At 52.2% G+C, this 20010-nt stretch overlaps 1 protein-coding gene across 11 annotated transcripts in view; it reads left to right on the top strand.

Moving 5' to 3' along the window:
• LOC125152877 (sialic acid-binding Ig-like lectin 10) overlaps nt 1–17572 on the top strand; it is a 45272-nt gene extending 27700 nt beyond the window's left edge. Inside the window, exons 1-12 of one of the 11 annotated variants that reach the window (XR_007147345.1) lie at nt 8882–9029; nt 9110–9490; nt 9646–9930; nt 10207–10254; nt 10385–10648; nt 11973–12020; nt 12152–12409; nt 12493–12777; nt 13097–13190; nt 13286–13451; nt 16004–16338; nt 17056–17572. Coding sequence is in view for 9 of the 11 variants with exons in the window: in XM_047835453.1 (XP_047691409.1) it covers nt 8993–9029; nt 9110–9490; nt 9646–9930; nt 10207–10254; nt 10385–10648; nt 11973–12020; nt 12152–12409; nt 12493–12777; nt 13097–13190; nt 13286–13451; nt 16004–16288 (2151 nt within the window). In the remaining 2 variants the exon portion in view is untranslated. Of the gene's footprint in view, nt 1–8881; nt 9030–9109; nt 9491–9645; nt 9931–10206; nt 10255–10384; nt 10649–11972; nt 12021–12151; nt 12410–12492; nt 12778–13096; nt 13191–13285; nt 13452–16003; nt 16339–16942 lie in introns of those variants that run through there. The other 10 variants (XR_007147346.1, XM_047835454.1, XM_047835453.1 and 7 more) reach the window with 10 other exon arrangements.
• The last annotated feature ends 2438 nt before the right edge of the window (nt 17573–20010 follow it).

Below are 20010 nucleotides of genomic sequence, written 5' to 3'. Positions count from 1 at the left end.
TTCTCATCCTTAGCTTGTTCCATCTCAGTCACAGAGTGGACTCGTCTGGTGTGATATCCTGTGAGATCATTAAAAAAAAATTTTTTTTTTTTAGGTTTTTTATTTTTGAGAGAGAGAGAAAGAGACAGAGCACGAGCGGGGAGGGGCAGAGAGAGAGGGAGACATAGAATCTGAAGCAGGCTCCAGGCTCTGAGCTGTCAGCACAGAGCCCGATGTGTGGCTTGAACTCGTGAACCTCGAGATCATGACCTGAGCCAAGGTCGGATGCTTAACCGACTGAGCCACCCAAGTGTCCCATGATCATTTATATTTATTTTATTTTATTTTATTTTATTTTATTATGTTTTTAAATTTATATCCAAATTAGTTAGCATACAGTGCAACAATGATTTCAGGAGTAGATTCCTTAATGCCCCTTACCTATTTAGCCCATTCCCTTCTCCCACAACCCCTCCAGTAACCCTCTGTTTGTTCTCCATAATTAAGAGTCTCTTATGTTTTGTCCCCCTCCCTGTTTTTATATTATTTTTGCTTCCTTTCCCTTGTGTTCATCTGTTCTGTGTCTTAAATTCCTCCTATGAGTGAAGTCATATGATATGTCTTTCACTAATTTTGCTTAGCATAATACCCTCCAGTTCCATCCACGTAGTTGCAAATGGCAAGATTTCATTCTTTTTGATTGCTGAGTAATACTTCATTGTATGTATATACCACATCCTCTTTATCCATTCATCCATTGATGGGCTTTTGGGCTCTTTCCATACTTTGGCTATTGTTGATAGTGCTGCTATAAACATGGGGGTGCATGTGTCCCTTCGAAACAGCATACCAGTATCCTTTGGATAAACACCTAGTACTGCAATTGCTGGGTCGTAGGGTCGTCTATTTTTAGTCTTTTGAGTAACCTCCATACTGTTTTCCAGAGTGGCTGCACCAGTTTGCATTCCCACCAGCAGTGCAAAAGAGATCCTCTTTCTCCGCATCCTCGCCAACATCTGTTGTTGCCTGAGTTGTTAATGTTAGCCATTCTGACTGATGTGAGGTGGTATCTCATTGTGGTTTTAACTTGTATTTCCCTGATGATGAGTGATGTTGAGCATTCTTTCATGTGTCGGTTGACCATCAGGATGTCTTTCTTGGAGAAGTGTCTATTCATGTCTTTTGCCCATTGCTTCACTGGATTATTTGTTTTTTGGGTGTCGAGTTTGATAAGTTCTTTATAGATTTTGAATACTGACCCTTTATCTGATACGTCATTTGCAAATATCTTCTCCTATTCTGTCGGTTGCTTTTTAGTTTTACTGATGATCATTTATATTTAATAGGAGAACACCGGGGCATGGCTGTGAATGCCAGCAGGGTCTGCTTTACTCTTTATTAAAGGGGAAAAAATGAAAATAATAGAGTAAAAAGATAGGAAGTTGAGAAGTAAATGGGGATCACATCACCGATAGTCTTGGTTCTTCACGTAAAGAGCTGGCATTTCACTTTGGAAAACGGATACTTCACACTGAGTGTCAAAACACACACCAGTGAGTAGCAATCACATCTGATAATAAAATACTGAACCTGCAGAATTTTCCCTTTACTAGAAATTAGCGAATCCAAATGTATCCTAGATCAGTATTTCTCTCAGCATCTTGCTTTTTAATATGCCATCTTGACTTGAAGAGAAAAGGGAAGGCCCAGCTGAGGCTGCCTATGTGTGATATTACACGACCCCAACCTAGACAGTGGGACCTGAGTAAGACCACATGCTATAGACTGGGTCCCCCCAAAATCTGTATGTTCAAACCTACCCACCAATGTGATGATAGTAAGAGGTGGTACCTTTAGGATGTGATTAGGTCATGAGGGTGGTGCCCTCATGAATGGGATTAGCGCCTTTGTGTAAAAGAGGCCCCAGAGACTCCCTTGCCCTTTCCACCACATGAGGGTGTGGCGTTTTAGAAAACGGTCATCTGTGAACTAGAAAGTGGGCTCTCACCAGACATGGAATCTGCCAGCGCCTAGATTTTGGATTTCCAGACTCCAGGACTGAGAGAAGTGAGTGTTCCTTCCTTAAACCACCCCGTCTGTGGTAATTCTGTTATAGCGGCTGGATGGATGAAGATAACACAGGAATGTGTTTTCTTATGTGGCCATCACATGGTGAGTGTGCCTGGGTGGGACTCCATTTGAGAACACTGTGTGAGCAGGGGCAGTACTGAAGTGTTTTAAATTTGGGGGAGGGTAGGGGCCCCTGGGCCGCTCAGTTGGTTGGGCCTCTGACTCCTGACTTTGGCTCAGGTGAGTTTGGCTCGTGAGTTCGAGCCCTGAGTCGGGCTCTGCGTTGACAACGTAGAGCCTGGTTGGGATTCTCTCTCCCTGCCTCTGTCTCTGCCCCTCCTCCACTTGCTCTCTATCTCTCCCTCTGAAAATAAATAAAAACAAACTTTAAAAAAAAATTGGAGGGGTTAGGGGCACCTGTGTGGCTCAGTCAGCTGAGTGTCTGGCTTCAGCTCAAGTCGTGATCTCATGGTTCACGGGTTTGAGGCCCATGTTGGGCTTTGGGCTGACAGGCAGGAAGCTTTCTTCCTCTCTCTCTCTCTCTCTCTCTCTCTCTCTCTTTCTCTCCGCCCCTCCCCCGCTCTCCCTTTCTCTCTCAAAAATAAATAAACGTTAAATAAAAAAAATAAAATAAAATTATTTTGTGGCAGGGGAAGGAAGAAGAGTGGTTCCCGTGACTGCTTTAGTAGGCTCTCCCTGGCAGAGACTGTGTTTATTGAGGTGCAGTGAAAGGAGCAGTCATAATTTCTAGGTGCAGTGAGAACGAATGCAGCCTTTTGGGAAGAGCCCCGTTTGCAAATGTGTGCGGCACCGGAGAAATATTCCCCGAGTTCTCCAGGACCAAGACCGCACAGACCCTGGTGCCTGGGGCTCCAGAGGGGTCGGTCGGAGCTGCGGGGACAGAGCGCCTCCTGGGGGCTACGTGCGGAGCTGCAGTAGAGGCAACTGAAGCCGCGTGCGGGACAAGAGGCAGGAAGAGGCTGGTGTGTGTGGGTGTTGGGGGGTGGGTTTGTCTAAGATGCCCCCTTCCCCAGATAAAGGCTCCTCACCACCCTCAGGGCCTCCACTACAGCCAGACCCGGACTCTTCATCCTGCACTGGGACCCCGCCCCGCATGGCTCTGGTCCTCAGGTCCACATCCCTGCACCCTCCTGGGGCAGAATCCTGAACTAATTACCTCTCTCTCTCTCCCCTCCCCAACCTCTCCCGCCCCTTTACCTACCCCCCACCCCCACCCATCCACCTATCTACCTTTGACCCCATTGTGAGTTCAGGGGCGGAGGGAGCTTGAGCCCATGCTCAACATCTATTAATGAAACGAGAGGGGAGGCTTGCAGGGCTGGGTGTTTGTTCTAAAGGAATCCGTTCAGGGGTGCCTTGGGGGGCTCCTTCAGTTGATTTCTGCTGTGGTCAAGATGAGTTCAAGACCTAGGTGAGGCTCTGTGCTGACAGCCCGGAGCCTGCTTGGGATTCTCTCTCTCCCTCCCTCTCTGCCCCTCACCGGCTCTCCTTCTCCCAAAAATAAACATTTTCTTTTTTTAACGTTTATTTATTTTTGAGAGAGAGAGATAGACAGAGTACAAGAAGGGATGGGGCAGAGAGAAAAGGAGGGAGACCCAGAATCCGACGCAGGGTCCAAGCTCCAAGCTGTCAGCACAGAGCTTGGTGCCAGGCTCAAACTCACAAACTGGGAGATTGTGACCTCAGCTGAAGTCAGATGCTCAACAGAAGGAGCCACCCAGGTGCCCCTAAAATAAACAAACATTTTTTTAATTTATTTTTTTTTAATTTTTTTAATGTTTATTTATTTCTGAGACAGAGAGAGACAGAGCATGAATGGGGGAGGGTCAGAGAGAGAGGGAGACACAGAATCTGAAGCAGGCTCCAGGCTCTGAGCTGTCAGCACAGAGCCCGATGGGGGGCTCGAACTCACAGACTGTGAGATCATCAGGCCCTGAGCGGAAGTCGGAAGCTCAACCGACTGAGCCACCCAGGCACCCCTAAACATTTTTTTTTTTCAACGTTTATTTATTTTTGGGACAGAGAGAGACAGAGCATGAACGGGGGAGGGGCAGAGAGAGAGGGAGACACAGAATCGGAAGCAGGCTCCAGGCTCCGAGCCATCAGCCCAGAGCCTGACGCGGGGCTGGAACTCACAACCGCGAGATCGTGACCTGGCTGAAGTCGGACGCTTAACCGACTGCGCCACCCAGGCGCCCCTAAACATTTTTTTTTAAATAAAGGAATACTTTCAGAAAAAATCTGAACATTCTTTGGCCCAAAAAAAGATTCTCGTGGCCTCAGCTAGCTGCTTGGCCCTTGTCTGGCCAAGGCTGGGGGATGAGCAGAGGTGATCTGGTCACACTGAGGAAGGGTGGAGAATTCTGAGGGGGGCCCAAGAAGCCACAGGAAATTCAGAAGGGTGTGGGGGTGGGGAAATGTTGGGGACAACTCTGAACTGAGAACAGTGGGAGGGGCAGCCATGGGAAGAGCATTCCTGGAAGTGACAACCCCAAGTGTCACACATCACTGCCCCCAAGTGGGAACAAACTTAGTAAATGTGAGAAACAGAGCTGGGATCACTGATGGAATGCAAAAGCAAAGCAAAAGAGGGTTCAAAGTGAGTTTGGGGAGGTCATCGGGAGACAGGGTGAGCAGTTTGGATTTTCTCCTAAATATAACAGGACACCACTGCAACTTTTAAGTAAGAGAGGGATTCGGTCTGATTTATATTTGAAAACATTTTTTAATGTTTATTTATTTCTGAGAGAGAGAAAGAGAGAGCACGGCAGCAGGGGAGGGGCAGAGAGAGAGAGAGGGAGACACAGAATTGGAAGCAGGCTCCAGGCTTCGAGCTGTCAGCACAGAGCTTAATTCGGGGCTCGAACTCACGAACCACGAGATCATGACCTGAGGTGAAGTCAGATGGGTAACTGACTGAGTCACCCAGGTGTCCCTAATTGAAAAGTAACTCTGGCTGCTGTGTTGACAAGGCACCATGGAGAGAGCAAACTAGAAGCAGGAATAATCAATCAGTCACTGCTGTCCTACAGATGAGCGAGGGTGATGGCTTGGACCCAGGAAGTGACTCTCCATTGAGGGTGATTCTGCCATCCAGGGGACAGGTGGCAATGTCTGGAGTGTTTTTAGTTGTCACAGCTAGGGTGGACGGGGTGCTACTGGCATCTGAAGGCTGGAGGCCAGGGCTACTGATGAACATCCTGCCAGGGACCCCACCCCTCAGGAACTATTTGACTCAAAATGTCAGTAGTGCTGGTCAGCCTGGGTGGCTCAGTCTGTTGAGCATCCAACTCTTGATTTCGGCTCAGGTCATGATCTCATAGTCATGAGATTGAGCTCCAAGTGGGGGCTGCTTGAGATTCTCTCTCCGTTTCCCTTTGCCTTTCCCCTGTGCTCGCTCTCTCTCTAAAAAAAAATTTTTTTTTTAATTTTTGAGAGAGAGAGAGAGAGAAGCAAGGGAGGGGCAGAGACAGAGGGAGAGAGAGGATCCTAAGCAGGCTCCCGTGCTGTCAGTGTGGAGTCCAACACAGGGCTCATCCCACAAATTGTGAAATCATGACCTGAGCCCAAATGAAATGTCAGATGCTTAGCCGACTGAGCCACCCAGGCAACTGCCCCAAATTGGAAAAAAAAAAAAAGTGTCAATGGTGCTAAGATTGAGACATCTTGGATGAGAGTAATGAATGGTAGTGGGGTGGGGATAAGTGGATGGAATTTTTTTAATACCTAAGAAGTTGAGCTGATGGGTCTTGTGGGTAATTGTACATGGGAGTAAAGAAAGTAAAGGAAGCCGTCAGGCCAATGCTCAGGTGTGGGCAGGGCTTGGTGCCGCATGATATTTAGAGAGATGAAAAGCAGGCTTGTGGTGAGAAATAGTGCTGCATGATGCATGCTAAGCTTGAAATGCACACTGCAGATTCCTGAGTAGGTGTCTAATAGACAGGAAAGGGTCAGGGCTGAGATACAATTTACATTTATCAGCTCTTTTATTGTTGTTGTGTTTTGTGGTTATCTATTTTGGCTTGCTTTTTATTTTTATTTTTGAAAGAGAGAGATAAAGAGAGTGAGCTGGGGAGAGGAACAGAGGGAAGGAGAGAGAGAGAATCCCAGGCAGTTTCCATGCTCAGCATGGAGCCCAACACAGAGCTCAATCCCATGATCGTGAGATCATGACCTGAGCTGAAATCAAGAGTCAGACCTGGGTGCCTGGGTGGCTCAGTCATTTAAGTGTCTGACTTTAGCTCAGGTCATGATTTCATGGTTCGTGGGTTTGAGCCCAGCATCAGGCTCTGTGCTGACAGCTCAGCGTCTGGAGTCTGCTTCCGATTTTGTGTCTCCCTCTCTCTCTGCTCATGCTCTCTGTGTCTCTTTCTCTCAAAAATAATTAAAAAAAGGGGCACCTGGGTGGCTCAGTCGGCTAAGCATCTGACTTCGGCCCAGGTCATGATCTCACCACTCTTGAGTTTGAGCCCACATCAGGCTCTCTACGGTCAGCATGGAGCCCGCTTTGGTTCCTGTCTCCCTCTCTCTCTGCACCCGTCCCCCCAGCTCATGCTTTCTCACTGTCTCAAAAATAAACAAAAACATTAAAATAATAATAATTTTAAAAAAAGAGTCAGACACTCAACTGGCTGAGCCACCCAGGCGTTTAACTTCATTTTGAAGAAACTTTAGACTCACAGGAGTTGCAAAGAAACGTACAGGGACATCCCGTGGACTCAAATCTCCCCCCTCCTCCATGTTATCATCTTCCACAACTAAGTACAATCTGAAAATCAAAGAATTGTCTGCACACAATCAGGGCAAGCCCATGTCAAGACCCAGGCCTCCCTCCTCTCTGGGAGGCCCCTCCTCTGTGAGCTTCATGCTGTGATATCTCTAGACAAGAGCCTCCCCTGGGAAAAGGGACCCTGGCTCTCCCCCGATAGAGCCCAGGTTGGGCAGTGGGAACCCGGATCAGAGTGCAGAAGGAGGTGGGTATTAGGGGCTGGGTTGTGCCCCCTTTGCCCCGTTCATATGTTGAAGCCTTAACTCCAGTACCTGCGAATGTGACTGTATGTGGAGATAGGGCCTTTAAATGGGTAATTCAGTTAAAGCAAGGTCATAGAGCAAGCTCAAATCCAGTAGGCTGGTGTCCTTTTTTTTTTTTTTTTTTTTTTATGTTTATCTATTTTGAGAGAGAGTGCAAGCAGGGAGGAGGCAGAGAGAGAGGGAGAGAGAAAGCATCCCAAGCAGGCTCCGTGCTGCCAGCCCAGAGCCTGACTTGGGGCTCCATCTCACAAACTGTGAAATCATGACCTGAGCTGAGATCAAGAGTTGGCCGACTGAGCCACCCAGGCACCCCAGGACTGGTGTCCTTCTACGAAGAGATCAGGACACAGGCACACAAAGAGAGATGGCCATGTGAGAGCTCAGTGGGAAGATGATGTCTACACCCCGGGGAGAGAGGCCTGGGAAGCAACCAACCTGTTCTTCCAGCCTTACTGACACCTTCATCTTGGACTCCAGCCTCCGAACTGCGGGCAAGATGTTTTCTGTCATTTGAGCTGTTCTGTCGGTGGTGCTTTGTTACGGCAGCCTAAGCACGTGACACGAGAGCAAGGACAGAGGTGGCCACAGGTCACCTCCTCCAGGAGGCCTCTTCTGGTTCCCCAGGAAGAAGTGACCACGCCTTTGTCGTGAACATCTGTCCCAGCATCGGCTGGGGGTGGCAGCGAGGGGGAGCAGTTACGAGCATTTCAGTGCTTTTCCATTTCTCAGAAGCTTCATTTACCAAACTGGGTCCCCTTGAGGGCAGACACCATGACTGATTTGCCTGTGTCCTCAGGAGGCCGCGTGGCACCTGCACACACCAGGTCCCAGGCACGGAGGTTGACTGTGGGGGCAGGTGCTCCCATCACAACAGGTATTACCAGCAGGTGCATCCAACCTTAGGGCAGAAGAAGAAGGGGAGCTTGAGAGGTGGACTGAGGTCTTGGCATGGGTGCTTCAGGTGGACCTGGGGGCAGAAATCAGCGAGCCCTCCCAGTGAGGAGGAAGGGGTGGGACTGACACCAGCCTAGGGGTACCAGATTTGGCAAATAAAAACACAAAGGCGCCCAGTTAAATTTGCATTTCGGATACGAACGCCGAATAATTTTAGTATAACAATGTCCTGTTGCGATATTCGGGACATACTTCTAAAAAAAAAAAATCATTCATCGTTTAACTGAAAGTCAGCTTTAACTGGGGCACCTGGGTGGCCCAGTCGGTTAAGTGTCTGGCTTCAACTAGGGTCATGATCGCACGGTTCGTGAGTTGGAGCCCCTGATGGGGCTTTCTGCTGTCAGCACAGAGCCCGCTCCAGATCCTTTGTCCCCCTCTCTCTCTGGCCCTCCCCTGCTCTCTAAAGTCAACTTTAACTGGAGATTCTGAATTTTAACTGGCAAGACCCGTCAGCCCCCCACCCCCCACAACCCCCTTCCTGCATCCACTCTTGCTGTTCCCCACTGCCCTCCTTCCCCAGGGGCCCCCCGTCTGAAGAAAGGCTCATTGTACACTTTCACTTCTGCTTCCTCAGCCACCTAAGACCCAGCGGGAGAGCCCCGACCCTCACCCACCCAGCCCCCATGGCCTCACCCACCTTCCACTCCCTCCCCCACCCCAGCTCTGCCATCCCGAGCACCAGGCAGCCTCCCCCCGCCCCGCCCCACCCCCCAGAAAAGATTCAGAGTCTTAGCGGGTGAGGTGGGGCTGGAGAGTGACAAGATGGGGCGGGGGGGGGGGGGGGGGGAAGGGGGGCGGGAGCGAGTGGGGGTGGGGCTCAGGACCGGTCACCTGGCCCGGGGTACAGCTTTCGCAACTGGCGGTTCCCCTTCGTCAGTGGAGGCGTCCGGGGGACGAGCCTGTGTGAGGGCAGGTCCAAGTGCACCCTTGTGCAGAGATGGCCCTGTCACTGCTGTTGGCCCTGCTGTGGGGCGGTGAGTGGGCCACGGGGCCAGAAGGGGCCTGGGTGGGGGCGCGGGCTGGGCTTGCAGCTTGAGCCCTCTGTCTCCTTCAGGGTCTCAGGCTCAGGCCCCAGGATTCTCCCTGCAAGTGCAGAGCGTGGTGATGGTGCAGGAGGGCCTGTGTGTGCACGTGCCCTGCACCCTCTCCTACCCCCGGATAGGCTGGACGGAGGACACCCCCGCCCTCGGCTCCTGGTTTGTGGTGGGGACAGACACGAACAAGGGAAGACCGGTGGCCACAAACAAGCAGGATCAAGAGCAAGGTGGCTCCGGGGGCCGGTTCCAGCTCACTGGGGATCCCCGGAACCGCAGCTGCTCCTTGCTGATCAGAGACGCCCAGGCGGAGGACTCGGCACAGTACTTCTTTCGGGTGGAGAGAGGCAGTTACGTGCGGTATAATTTCGTGGAAAGCCCGCTCTATCTGGAAGTGACAGGTATGGACCGGGCTCCAGCAGGACTGGGCGGGAAACTCTCCTCCTCCCTGCCGTTCCCCACCTCCCCCCCACACACACACTGTGGGGAGCAGATCAGGGGTCACCCCTGTAGCACCCCCTCCCAGGGCTAGGATTGTGCCCTCTCTTTGCCCCAGCCCTGACACAGAAGCCCGATGTCTACGTCCCAGAGACCCTGGAAGCAGGGCGCCGGGCGACACTCATCTGTGTGTTTAACTGGGCCCTTGAGGAATGTCCAGCCCCTACTTTCTCCTGGATGGGGGCCGCCGTCACCACCCCAGGGCCCGGACGCAAATCCTCCTACTTCTCAGTGCTTTCTCTCACACCGAGACCCCAGGACCACGGCACCCACCTCACGTGCCGGGTAGACTTCTCCAGAAAGGGCGTGAGCACAGAGACAACCGTTCAACTTAACGTCACCCGTGAGTCTGGTGGCCAGGGCATCAGGGTGTGCAGACAGGCACGGCGGGATGTGGCCGGCGGGGCATCCAGACAGGTCGGTGGGGAGTCGCATCATGCTGCCTCGGCCCTGGGAGGGGCTTGGGGGCGCCATCTGCTCCCCAGCCACAAGAATCTTTGACACCAGTTTGTCACTCGCCTCCCGGAGGATATCACGCTTTCTTTTCCCCCGAGGGGGTTCCCTCTTACTGCCAGGAGCCCCACGGTCCTCCCCAAGCCAGGTCTCAATCTTGTTGCAGATGTCCCCAAAGACCTAGTTATCAGCGTTTCCAGAGCCAAGGCATCAGGTACGTATTGAGGGCCTGGGAGGGTGGGGCTGGTCCTCTACGGAGGGTGGAGGTGAGGGAGACAGAGGGCGAGGGAGACTCTGTTCCTCCTTCAGCTTCTCTCTCTCTCTCCCGGCTTCTGTCTCTGCAGCCCCGGAGCCCCAGGGAGACAGCCCACATCTGGAAGTCCAGAAAGGCCAGTTCCTGCAGCTGGTCTGTGCTTCCGAGAGCCAGTCCCCTGCCACCCTGAGCTGGGCCCTGGAGGACAGAATCCTCTCTTGGTCTCACCCCTGGACCCCCGGCCCCCTGGCTCTGGTGCTGACCCGGGTGATGCCTGGGGATTCAGGCTGCTACACCTGCCGAGCGGAGAACGGGCGTGGCTCCCAGAGCCGCACCCTGAACCTCTCCGTGAAGTGTGAGTGCGACCATCAGGAGCCTGGTTTCCAGAAAGGGAGAAGGAAGAGGGGGGCTGGGGCTGGGGGGCAGGGCCCCGGAGCTCGAGAGAGACCTGGAACCCCAGGCCGAGGGGGCTAACAATTCTGATTCCAACTCCAAAGTGGGTTTTCCACCACACCACCAAACAATTCTCTGATGCCAGCTGGGTGTTCTGCAACTCAACTCGGTTGAACACTGTCTACCTTGAGGTGGTGGCAGATCTCACAGGTGAAGGGCTCGGTCCCGCAAGGTCCCCCCCGCTCCTTGGGCCCCCACCTCAGAGGCCAGTCACAAGCCAAGTTGACCAACTGGCTCTAGGTCGGAGTTTCCCATGACCCCCCCACCCCCACCTTGAATTCAATTGATTTGATAAAATGGGGCACAGAACTCAGAGGAACACTGCACTTACTGGATGGGGGGTTATTTTAAAATGATACAACAGCAGACAGAAGAGATGTGGGGGGGGCAAGGCCGTTGCCCGCGTACCTCCCCGTGTTCACCAGTACGGAGGCCCTTCAAACCCCATTCTCTTGGGTTTTTATGGAGGCTTCAACACGGAGGCAGGATTGACCAAAGCTTTGGCCACTGCCGTCCGATCCCACCTGCAATCGCTCTCCCTTCCCCGGAAGTCAGGGCAGGGATGGAAAGTCCCAAAGCTTCAGTCACCGAGGTTGGTTCTCTGGCCACCAGCCACAACCCCCCCCCCCCCCAGGTGCTTTCCAACGGTCCCCTCATTTACATCAACCCAGGTGTGGTTTGAAAGGGGTATGTTATGAATATCAAGACACCTTTATCGCTCTCGTCTTTTAGGAAATTCCGAGGGTTTTAGGAACTCTGTGCCAGGAAGGGGAGAGATATGTATATTTATTTAATTTTTTTAAGTTTATTTATTTTGAGAGAGAGAGAGTGTGCGTGTGTGTGTGTGTGTGTGTGTGAGAGCAGGGGAAGGGCAGAGACAGAAGGAGACAGAGAATCCCAAGCAGGCTCCATGCTGTCAGCGGAGAGCCCGATGTGGGGCTTGAGCTCACAAACCGTGAGCTCACGACCTGAGCCAAAACCAAGAGGCAGACACTTAACTGACCGAGCCGCTCAGGTGCCCTTAAATATTTTATTATAAATCACAAGCATAGAGACCAGCCCTTCTTACCAGTCTGTTCCCTTGGGGCACTCAGTGGAGAATCAGTCACTAGGCGATTCCATGCTCGGCCGGCAGCCCTGCCCTCTTTGTCTCCAAGGACCGTTCTCTGCCCTGAGGGAACCCCCCCTCCCCACCATTCTAGAGCAGCACCCTGTCTCTGTTTCAGATGCCCCAGAGAACCTGAGAGTGATGGCCCTACAAGCAAACAGGACAGGTATGAAGGGGGACAGAGAACCTGGGGCTTCTCGGTGCCACACTGGGGGCCTCGGTGTCTGGAATGCTGCCACACAAAAGGGTCCCTGTGCCCTCAGCTGAGCCTCTGATCTTGCCTCTTCCTTCCCGCAGTCCTGGAAAACCTTGGGAATGGCACGTCCCTCCCAGCCCTGGAGGGCCAAAGCTTGCGTCTGCTCTGTGTCGCCCACAGCAACCCCCCAGCCCAGCTGAGCTGGGCCCTGAGGGGACAGACTCTGAGCCCCTCCCAGCCCGCAGACCCCGGGATCCTGGAACTGCCTCAGATACAAACGGAGCATGAAGGAGTCCTCACCTGCCGAGCTCAGAACTCGCTGGGCTCCCAGCACGTCTCCCTGCTTCTCTCTGTGGTCTGTGAGTGTGGGGACCCCCGGGGGCGAGACGTCCGGGGCCTGGGGAGCAGAGGCGCCGCTGACCCTGCCCCTCCCCCCCTGCAGGCCCCCCGCGGCTGCTCGGCCCCTCCTGCTCCTGGGAGGGCGAGGCGCTGGGCTGCACCTGCTCCGCCAGAGCCCGGCCGGCCCCTACCCTGAGCTGGCGGCTGGGGGAGGGGCTGCTGGAGGGGAACCACAGCGACGCTTCCTTGACCGTCACCTCCAGCTCCGAGGGGCCCTGGGCCAACAGCTCCCTGAGCCTCAGGGGACCGCTGGGCTCTGGCCTCAGACTCAGCTGCGAGGCCCGGAATGCACATGGGGAACAGAGCGCCGCGGTCCTGCTGTTGCCAGGTCTGCGGGCCAGCTGGAGGCCCCACCCCCACCCCGGACGAGTGGAGGCTGAGTGGGGGCAGGGGCAAGGTCCTGTGGTTGGAGCAGGACCTGGGAAGGTGCACGTGGCACCTGCGGCTGGGAACGCAGAGGGCAATCCAAACTGGAAGGCCTGTCGCCTGGGTCCGGGGCGCAGAGGGGTTTCCAAAACTTGGACAGAAGGGGTTGCAGATAAAACTCCTGGAATGGGAGCTGGAACCTGAGCGCCCGGTGGCAGGTGGGCGTGAGGCCCCACGTTAACGGGGGAGGCTCAGAGCTGGCTGACCGTCTCCTTGCACAGATAAGAAGGGACTCCTCTCAAAGGCGTTGGGTGGCGGAATATTTCTGGGAATGGGCATCACGACGCTCCTTTTCCTCTGCCTCATCCTGGTCACGTGAGTTGGGAGCCGGCGCGATGGGGTGTGGGATCCGGGGCTGGGGACCGGGGAGGTGCCAGGGCGCACAATCAAGGGGCTTGTTCCCCGGGCAGGAAGACTCTGAGGAAGAAACAGGCCCAGGCAGGGACTCTGGCCCACGCAGGGACTCCGGCCCACGCAGGGGCTCCGCCCCAGGCAGGGGCTCCGCCGAAGCCCAAGGCCACGCGGAGAAGCACGATCCTGGACTACATCAACGTGGTCCCCAATCCTGGTCCCCTGGTGAGTGGCTCCGTGTGCTGCCTCTACTTTCCCTGCTCAGACTCCCGGCCCTCGCCCTCGCCCCTCCCCTGCCCTGTCCCAACCCTTTTCCCCCAAGGGACATCAAGGTGGAAAAGGTATGGGTGTTGGATTCGAGTCCTGTGAGATCTTGACCAAATCACTCGCTCTCTCTGAGCCTCCATTTCTTCCTCTGCTTCCTTCGAGAGCTGGTTTGAGGATGAGAACACATCATGCACTTGCTCAAAATGTAGCGGCTCGCCCGTTCTTATCACCCCCATGAGGTTACTAATTCTAATTAATTATGTGATCATTCTTAACATCACGGAGAGTCCGTGTATTTAGTGATTAAGAGCGTGGCTCTGAAGTCAGCTCGTCCGGGTACAATCTTGGTTTTATCGCAGTGTGTTCTTGGACAAGTCTCTTAACTTCTCTGTGCCTTAGTTTAAAATGGGGGAAATGGGGGCGCCTGGGTGGCTCAGTCCTTAAGAGTCTGACCTCAGCTCAGGTCATGATCTCATGGTCTGTGAGTTTGGGCCCTGCATCGGGCTCTGTGCTGACAGCTCAGAGCCCGGAGCCTGCTTCGGATTCTGTGCCTCCCTCTCTCTCTGCCCCTCCCCTGTTTGCACTCTCTCTCTCTCTCTCTCTCTCTCTCTCTCTCAAAAATAAACATTAAAAAAAATTTTTTTAAAGAAAATGGGAGAAATAGTAGTATCTATTACCTAGGATCATTCTAAGTACTCGCTATGCTCATGGTACCTGTAAACATTTAGAATAGTAGCCGGCACCTAGTAAGTGTTCTACAAATGCCGGATAGTTTTAGGAGAGAACATTTATTTGTTTATTTACTTATTTATTTTTATTTTTACTTTTTTTAAGTTTATTTAGAGGGGAGGTGCGCATGCGCACAAGCAGGGGAGGGGCAGAGAGAGAGAGAGAGAGAGAGAGAGAGAGAATCCCAAGCAGGCTCCCTGCTGTCAGCACAGAGCACATCAGATCACGACCTGAGCCGAAACCAACAGGCCTCGCCCAGGCGCCCCCAGGAGAGAACATTTGTATGCTGATGACTCTAAAACTTGCATCTCTCAAACTCACCCTTGACCTTTAGACTCCTATCCAACGTCCGGGGCGGCATGTCTGTTTGAGTGTCTAACAGGCGTCTCGGATTTCGCCCGTCCGAGTCGAATTTAGGACTAACTCCACTGCTTATGCTCTCCACGCGGCCCGGCTTGGCAAACAGCGCCACGTCCGCCCGGCTGCCCAAGCCCGTCTTTCGCTCCTCTGTCCTCCACCACCCCACGATCAACCCATTAGCGAGACCTCTTCCAAATACACCCAAACCGCCTCTGCCGGTTCTGCCACTTCCTGTGTGTGCCCCCCTGCTTCCGCTCTCGCCGCCCGGCTCTGTTTCCGTGTGCATGGTATCCTTTAAAAACCCAAATAGGGAGGCCCCTGGGTGGCTCAGTCGGTTAAGCGTCTGAGTCCTGATTTCAGCTCATCATGATCTCACCTTTGGTGAGTTTGAGCCCAGCATCAGGCCCTGTGCTGACGGTGCAGAGCCTGCTTGGGCTTCTCTCTCTCTCCCTCTCTCTGCCCCTCCCCTTCTTTCTCTCTTTAAATAAACTTAAAAAAAAAAAACCCAAATAGGGACAACTAACCCCCGTGGAATACTACTCAGCCATCAAAAGGAACAAATGATTGAAAGAAGCTACTGGTTGAAAAAACCTTAGAGACAAAAAAAAAAAAAAAAAAAAAAGGAAAAATGCCGATCTCCAATGGTCACGTATGCAGGATTCCATGTTTATAACACCCTGCAAACGATCAGATTGTAGAGACCGAGGACAGATTAGTAGTGGCCAGGGTTAGGGATGGGAGGGCAGTGAGGACTAGAGAGGAGCAGCAGGTGGGGAGAGCTTTGTGGGGAGGAACAGTTCTGTGTCTTGACTGTGCTGTGGGCTGCACGGATCCGCCTGTGTGTGTTTGCTCTGGCTGCCATAGCAAAGGGCTGCAGCCGGGGTGACTTAAGCCACAGACATTGTTTATTGTTTGTTCCTGCCCCAAGATGTAATCCTAGTTCTTTTTTTTTTTAAATTTTTTTAATGTTTATTTTTGAGAGAGAGAGAGAGAGAGAGTGCCAGCAGGGGAGGGTCAGAGAGAGAGGGAGACCCGGAATCCGAAGCAGGCTCCAGGCTCTGAGCTGTCAGCACAGGGCCCGAGGCGGGGCTCGAACTCACAAACCATGAGATCATGACCTGAGCCGAGTCGGTCGCTTAACTGACTAAGCCACCCAGGTGCCCCAATCCCAGTTCTTAATTAGTGTCTGGTGCATGCTGAGCTCTCGAGTATTTGTGGAAGGAGGGAAGGAAGGAAGGAAGGAAGGAAGGAAGGAAGGAGAGAGGGAGAGAAGGAGGGGAGGGAGGGAAGGGAGGAAGGAGGGGAAAGAGAGAGGGAGGAAGGAGAGGAGGGAGGGAAGGAAGGGGGAGAGAGGGAGGAAAGAGGGGAGGCGGGAAGGAAGAATGGAAGGAGGGAAGGAAGCCTGGTTGTTACTCTCCCAGGCTCGCAATCGCAATCGGAACCAGAACCGGAAGGCCATGCCGAGCAGCCCTTCCCAGGCCTCTCCTCCAGGCGCTCTCTCCCAGGAATGTAAGAAAAACCAGAAGGAGCTACATGCTGCTCCCCACACTTGTCCAGGACCCAGATCATCCACGCAAGCCTCAGAATCAGAGAGTAACCAAGAGAATCTCCATTATGCTGCCCTCACCTTCTCGGGCCTCAGACCCTGGGACACCCGGGAGTCCAAGGACACAGGCCCGGAATATGAGGACATCAAGTTTCACTGACGGTCTCCCGGGCTGCAGTGCTGGGATCCGGGGTAGGCGGAATGGAGAGGGTGAGGAAGATGAGCATCCTCTCTCTCTCTCTCTCTCTCTCTCCCCCTCACCCTCTTGGTCTCCAAGCATGGGTCCTCCCATTCCAGACCCGATCATTTGGAAAAGCTGGACACATCTCTCTGGATGCACTATTCTGAGAGGCAAGAGAAATTTTCTCTGCCACCACCGCCCCCCCCCCCCCCCCCCCCCCCCCCGCAGCTGATCACACAGGCTCACAGTTTCTCAAAGGTGGGAGGGACTTTAAAGGCAATTAACCTATCATCTTTGCGGGGTCAGCCAGCTAACCTCACGGGTCAAGTCTGGCCCGCCGCCTAATTTCGAGCCAAGAGTGTTTTCCACATTTTAAATGGTTGTGGGGAGGGGCCAGCTCAGATGGGAGAGCTTACAACGCCTGATCTCCGGGGTGGTGAGTTCAAGCCCCAGGTCAGGTGTAGAGATTACTAAAATAATAATACTAATAAACTTAAAAAAATAAATGGTTGGGAGCGGGGAATCGAAAGCAGAAAAATGTTTCCTGATACGTGCTAAGGATATGAAATTCCAATTCCGGTGTCCATAAATAAAGTTTTATTGGATCACAGTTGCGCCCATTCTTTTATGCAGGACTCTGGCCCACGGCAGGCAGAGCTGAGTCCGAGATGTCTGCTGTCTGGGCGTCTGCAGGAAGAGTTTGCAGAATCTTCACCTAAAGTAAACACAGCCACTTATTTTTACAGAAGAGGAACAGAAGCAGATGTTCAGAGTGAGTTCAAGAGCAGCCACCGCAAAGATGTCCTGCTGGGCGACAAGACAGGAAGTCCCTCAGGGCAAGGACACCACGTGGAGACTGGGCGCAATTGTGCCCTCCAACCCATGAACCTGAGGAAGAACGATCGCAGGAGGGCATGGTACTGGGAACCCTCTCAAAATGTAATGGAAAGCAAAACTCACCATGTACTCTGAATCGACCAGCCGGTGAAGAGAGAAGATGGGTCTATTTCTCCGAGGGGAGCAGGTCCTTCCTCCTTCCCCAGAGGTCAGAGTCCTAATTGCTTCACAGAAAGCTCTCATGGGGGATGGTTGCTACTTGCCAGGCAGAAAATTGAGGAGCCCAGAAGAGATGTTGGCCTTTGCATTAAAAAAAAAAAAAAAAAAAACGTTGGGGGCACCTGGGTGGCTTAGTCGGTTGAGCGGCCGACTCTTGGTTTTGGTTCAGGTCATGATCTCCCGGGTTGTGGGTTCAAGCCTGGCATGGGGCTCTGTGCTGACAGAGCAAAGCCTGCTTGGGATTCTCTCTGCCCTCTCCCCTGGCTCTCACCCTCTCTCTCTCTCTCTCTCTGTCTCTCTCAGAAATAAACAAATAAACATTTAATAAATAAATAACAGGGCGCCTGGGTGGCTCAGTTGATTAAGCGTCCAACTTCAGCTGGGGTCACAATCTCACGGTTCATGAGTTTGAGACCCACGTGGGGCTCCATGCTGACAGCTCAGAGCCTGGAGCCTGCTTGGGATTCTGTGTCTCCCTCTCTGTCTGCCCCTCCCCTGCTTGCACTCTGTCTCTCTCTCTGTCTCAAAAATAAATAAACATTTTAAAAATGTGATAAATAAATAAATAACAATAATAATAAAAATAAAGCCACACTGGAGAAATCTGTGGAACCGAGAGCGTGTCCACACCCCAACAGCTGCCTGGCTCTAAAAATCTTTCCCCACTGCTTTGTCATCCTGCCTGAAGGGGGCGCTTTTGAGCGAAAAGGACTCGGAGCCTTGGGGGGCTTTTGGCTGGACTGGGACATAAAAGGCCCATCTCTGACCATGCTTGTGGTCCACAGGGTCAAGAGCTAAAGAGCAGGGAAAGGGTTAGAGGGGAGGGCATATCATTTCAAAGGGTGACAGCTTCCACGAAGAGGAAGGAGCTGGTGGTGGACAGGTTCATGTTTTCCCAGGTATTTGGCTAAGGTCCTGAGGCTTTGTGTCCTGAGAGAGAGAATAACCGGATGTTCGCAGACAAGCCCCGCTTCACCTAAACCCTCTCAAATTCCAGAGCTATTGATCTGTGGAGACATTTGTAACACGGACTAACACATATTGAGCACTTACGCCAGGCGCTTCGGTGAATGCTTATTATATTATCCCACTCAACGCAGAAACTCTTAAGGGAATTTTTGACTGGGGAAGTCTCCCTTCATCTTGCCAGATCCCAATTAACTGGTTCATATAAGGCAGCCCGAAAAGGTTCAGAACTTTAAGAAAGAACAGATGTTAATCCAGAAGAATTTAACAAAACCTCTTAATTTGTCTACCCAAGGTAATCGTCAGTACTAATGAGCTGAGAGGCGCCTGGGTGGCTCAAGACAGTTGAGCATCTGATGGTTTTTTTTTTTAAGTTTATTTGTTTATTTATTTATTTAGAGTGTGTGGGAGAGGCAGAAAGAGAGGGAGGGAGAGAGAGAATCCACACTGTCAGCGCAGGGCCTGATGCGAGGCTCTAACTCGCGAACCGCCAGAACGTGACCTGAGCTGAAACCAAGAGTCGGATGTTCAACGCACTGAGCCACCCGGGCACCCCAAGCATCTGCCTCTTGATTTTGGCTCAGGTCATGATCTCAGGGTCGTGGGATCGAGCTCTGTGCGGGGCTCCACATTGAGCATGGAGCTGGCTTAAAATTCTCTTTTTCTCTCCCTCTGCCTCCCTTCCCTATTCATGCTCTCTCTCTCTCTCTAAAATAAAGTAATAATAATATAATAATAATAAGCTGATTCTTGCACTGGTTTCTTAGCCACTACTGGCAAGATTTATCTAATTCTGTTCATCCTTTTAGGGACTAAAGATCCCTTCTCTCCACCCACCCCCCCCCCCACCATAATCTTAGAAAGACAAAAACAAAAAGCAAATCGTCCACAGTGGCCAGCTGCGTGGACACAGTCTGGCCGCTGCTTCCTCCAGAGATGAGGTGACAGACTCTCTCCCTCTTTTTTATTGTTTGTTTACTTTTTTTTTTTTTTTTTGAGAGAGAGAGACAGAGTGTGAGTGGGGGAGGGACAGAGTGAAAGGAGACACAGAATCTGAAGCAGGCTCCAGGCTCCCAGCTGTCAGCACAGAACCTGAAGCAGGGCTTGAACTCACAGACCTTGAGATCATGACCTGAGGCAAAGTCAGTTGCTGAACAGACTGAGCCACCCAGGTGCCCCTGGGCTCTCCTCTCTTTATACCTGAAATGATTGACAGGACTCCTGTCCAATCACAACTTTTCTCCTCATTCGAGCCACTAAGAGGCAGGTTCTGACTTTTCTCTAATACAAATGTTACAAAGAAGTTAGCATGTAAAAATTTTGATGACTTAGGGCCAGATGTGAAAACTGAAGACCAGCTCATAACTTTTTTCCTTTTATTAATCACAGCTTACAAAACTTCCTTCTTGTGAATGAAATGGCCTGAGCTTTGTGGTACCAAGATCTCCTGGTGACAGTTTAACAAATCACTCTGGTTCTCAGATGAAGATCACTGTGCAGCAAATAATGAAGAGGGAGAAAGAAAGGGGAGGGGGGAGATTTTGAGATGGAATTTTCCAAGGGTCTCGTGATGCAGATATTATGATCTCTGCTTTATAGCTGAGCAGACTGAGGCACCGGAGGGTTGCAGACGTGCCCAACACCACACAATTAGTAAGATTCAATCCCAGGCAATCTGA

Source organism: Prionailurus viverrinus, chromosome E2, assembly GCF_022837055.1.
Source record: "Prionailurus viverrinus isolate Anna chromosome E2, UM_Priviv_1.0, whole genome shotgun sequence".
NCBI lineage: Eukaryota > Metazoa > Chordata > Mammalia > Carnivora > Felidae > Prionailurus > Prionailurus viverrinus.
The sequence above is the reverse complement of the archived record's forward strand: the minus strand, read 5'-3'. Positions and strand labels throughout refer to the sequence as shown.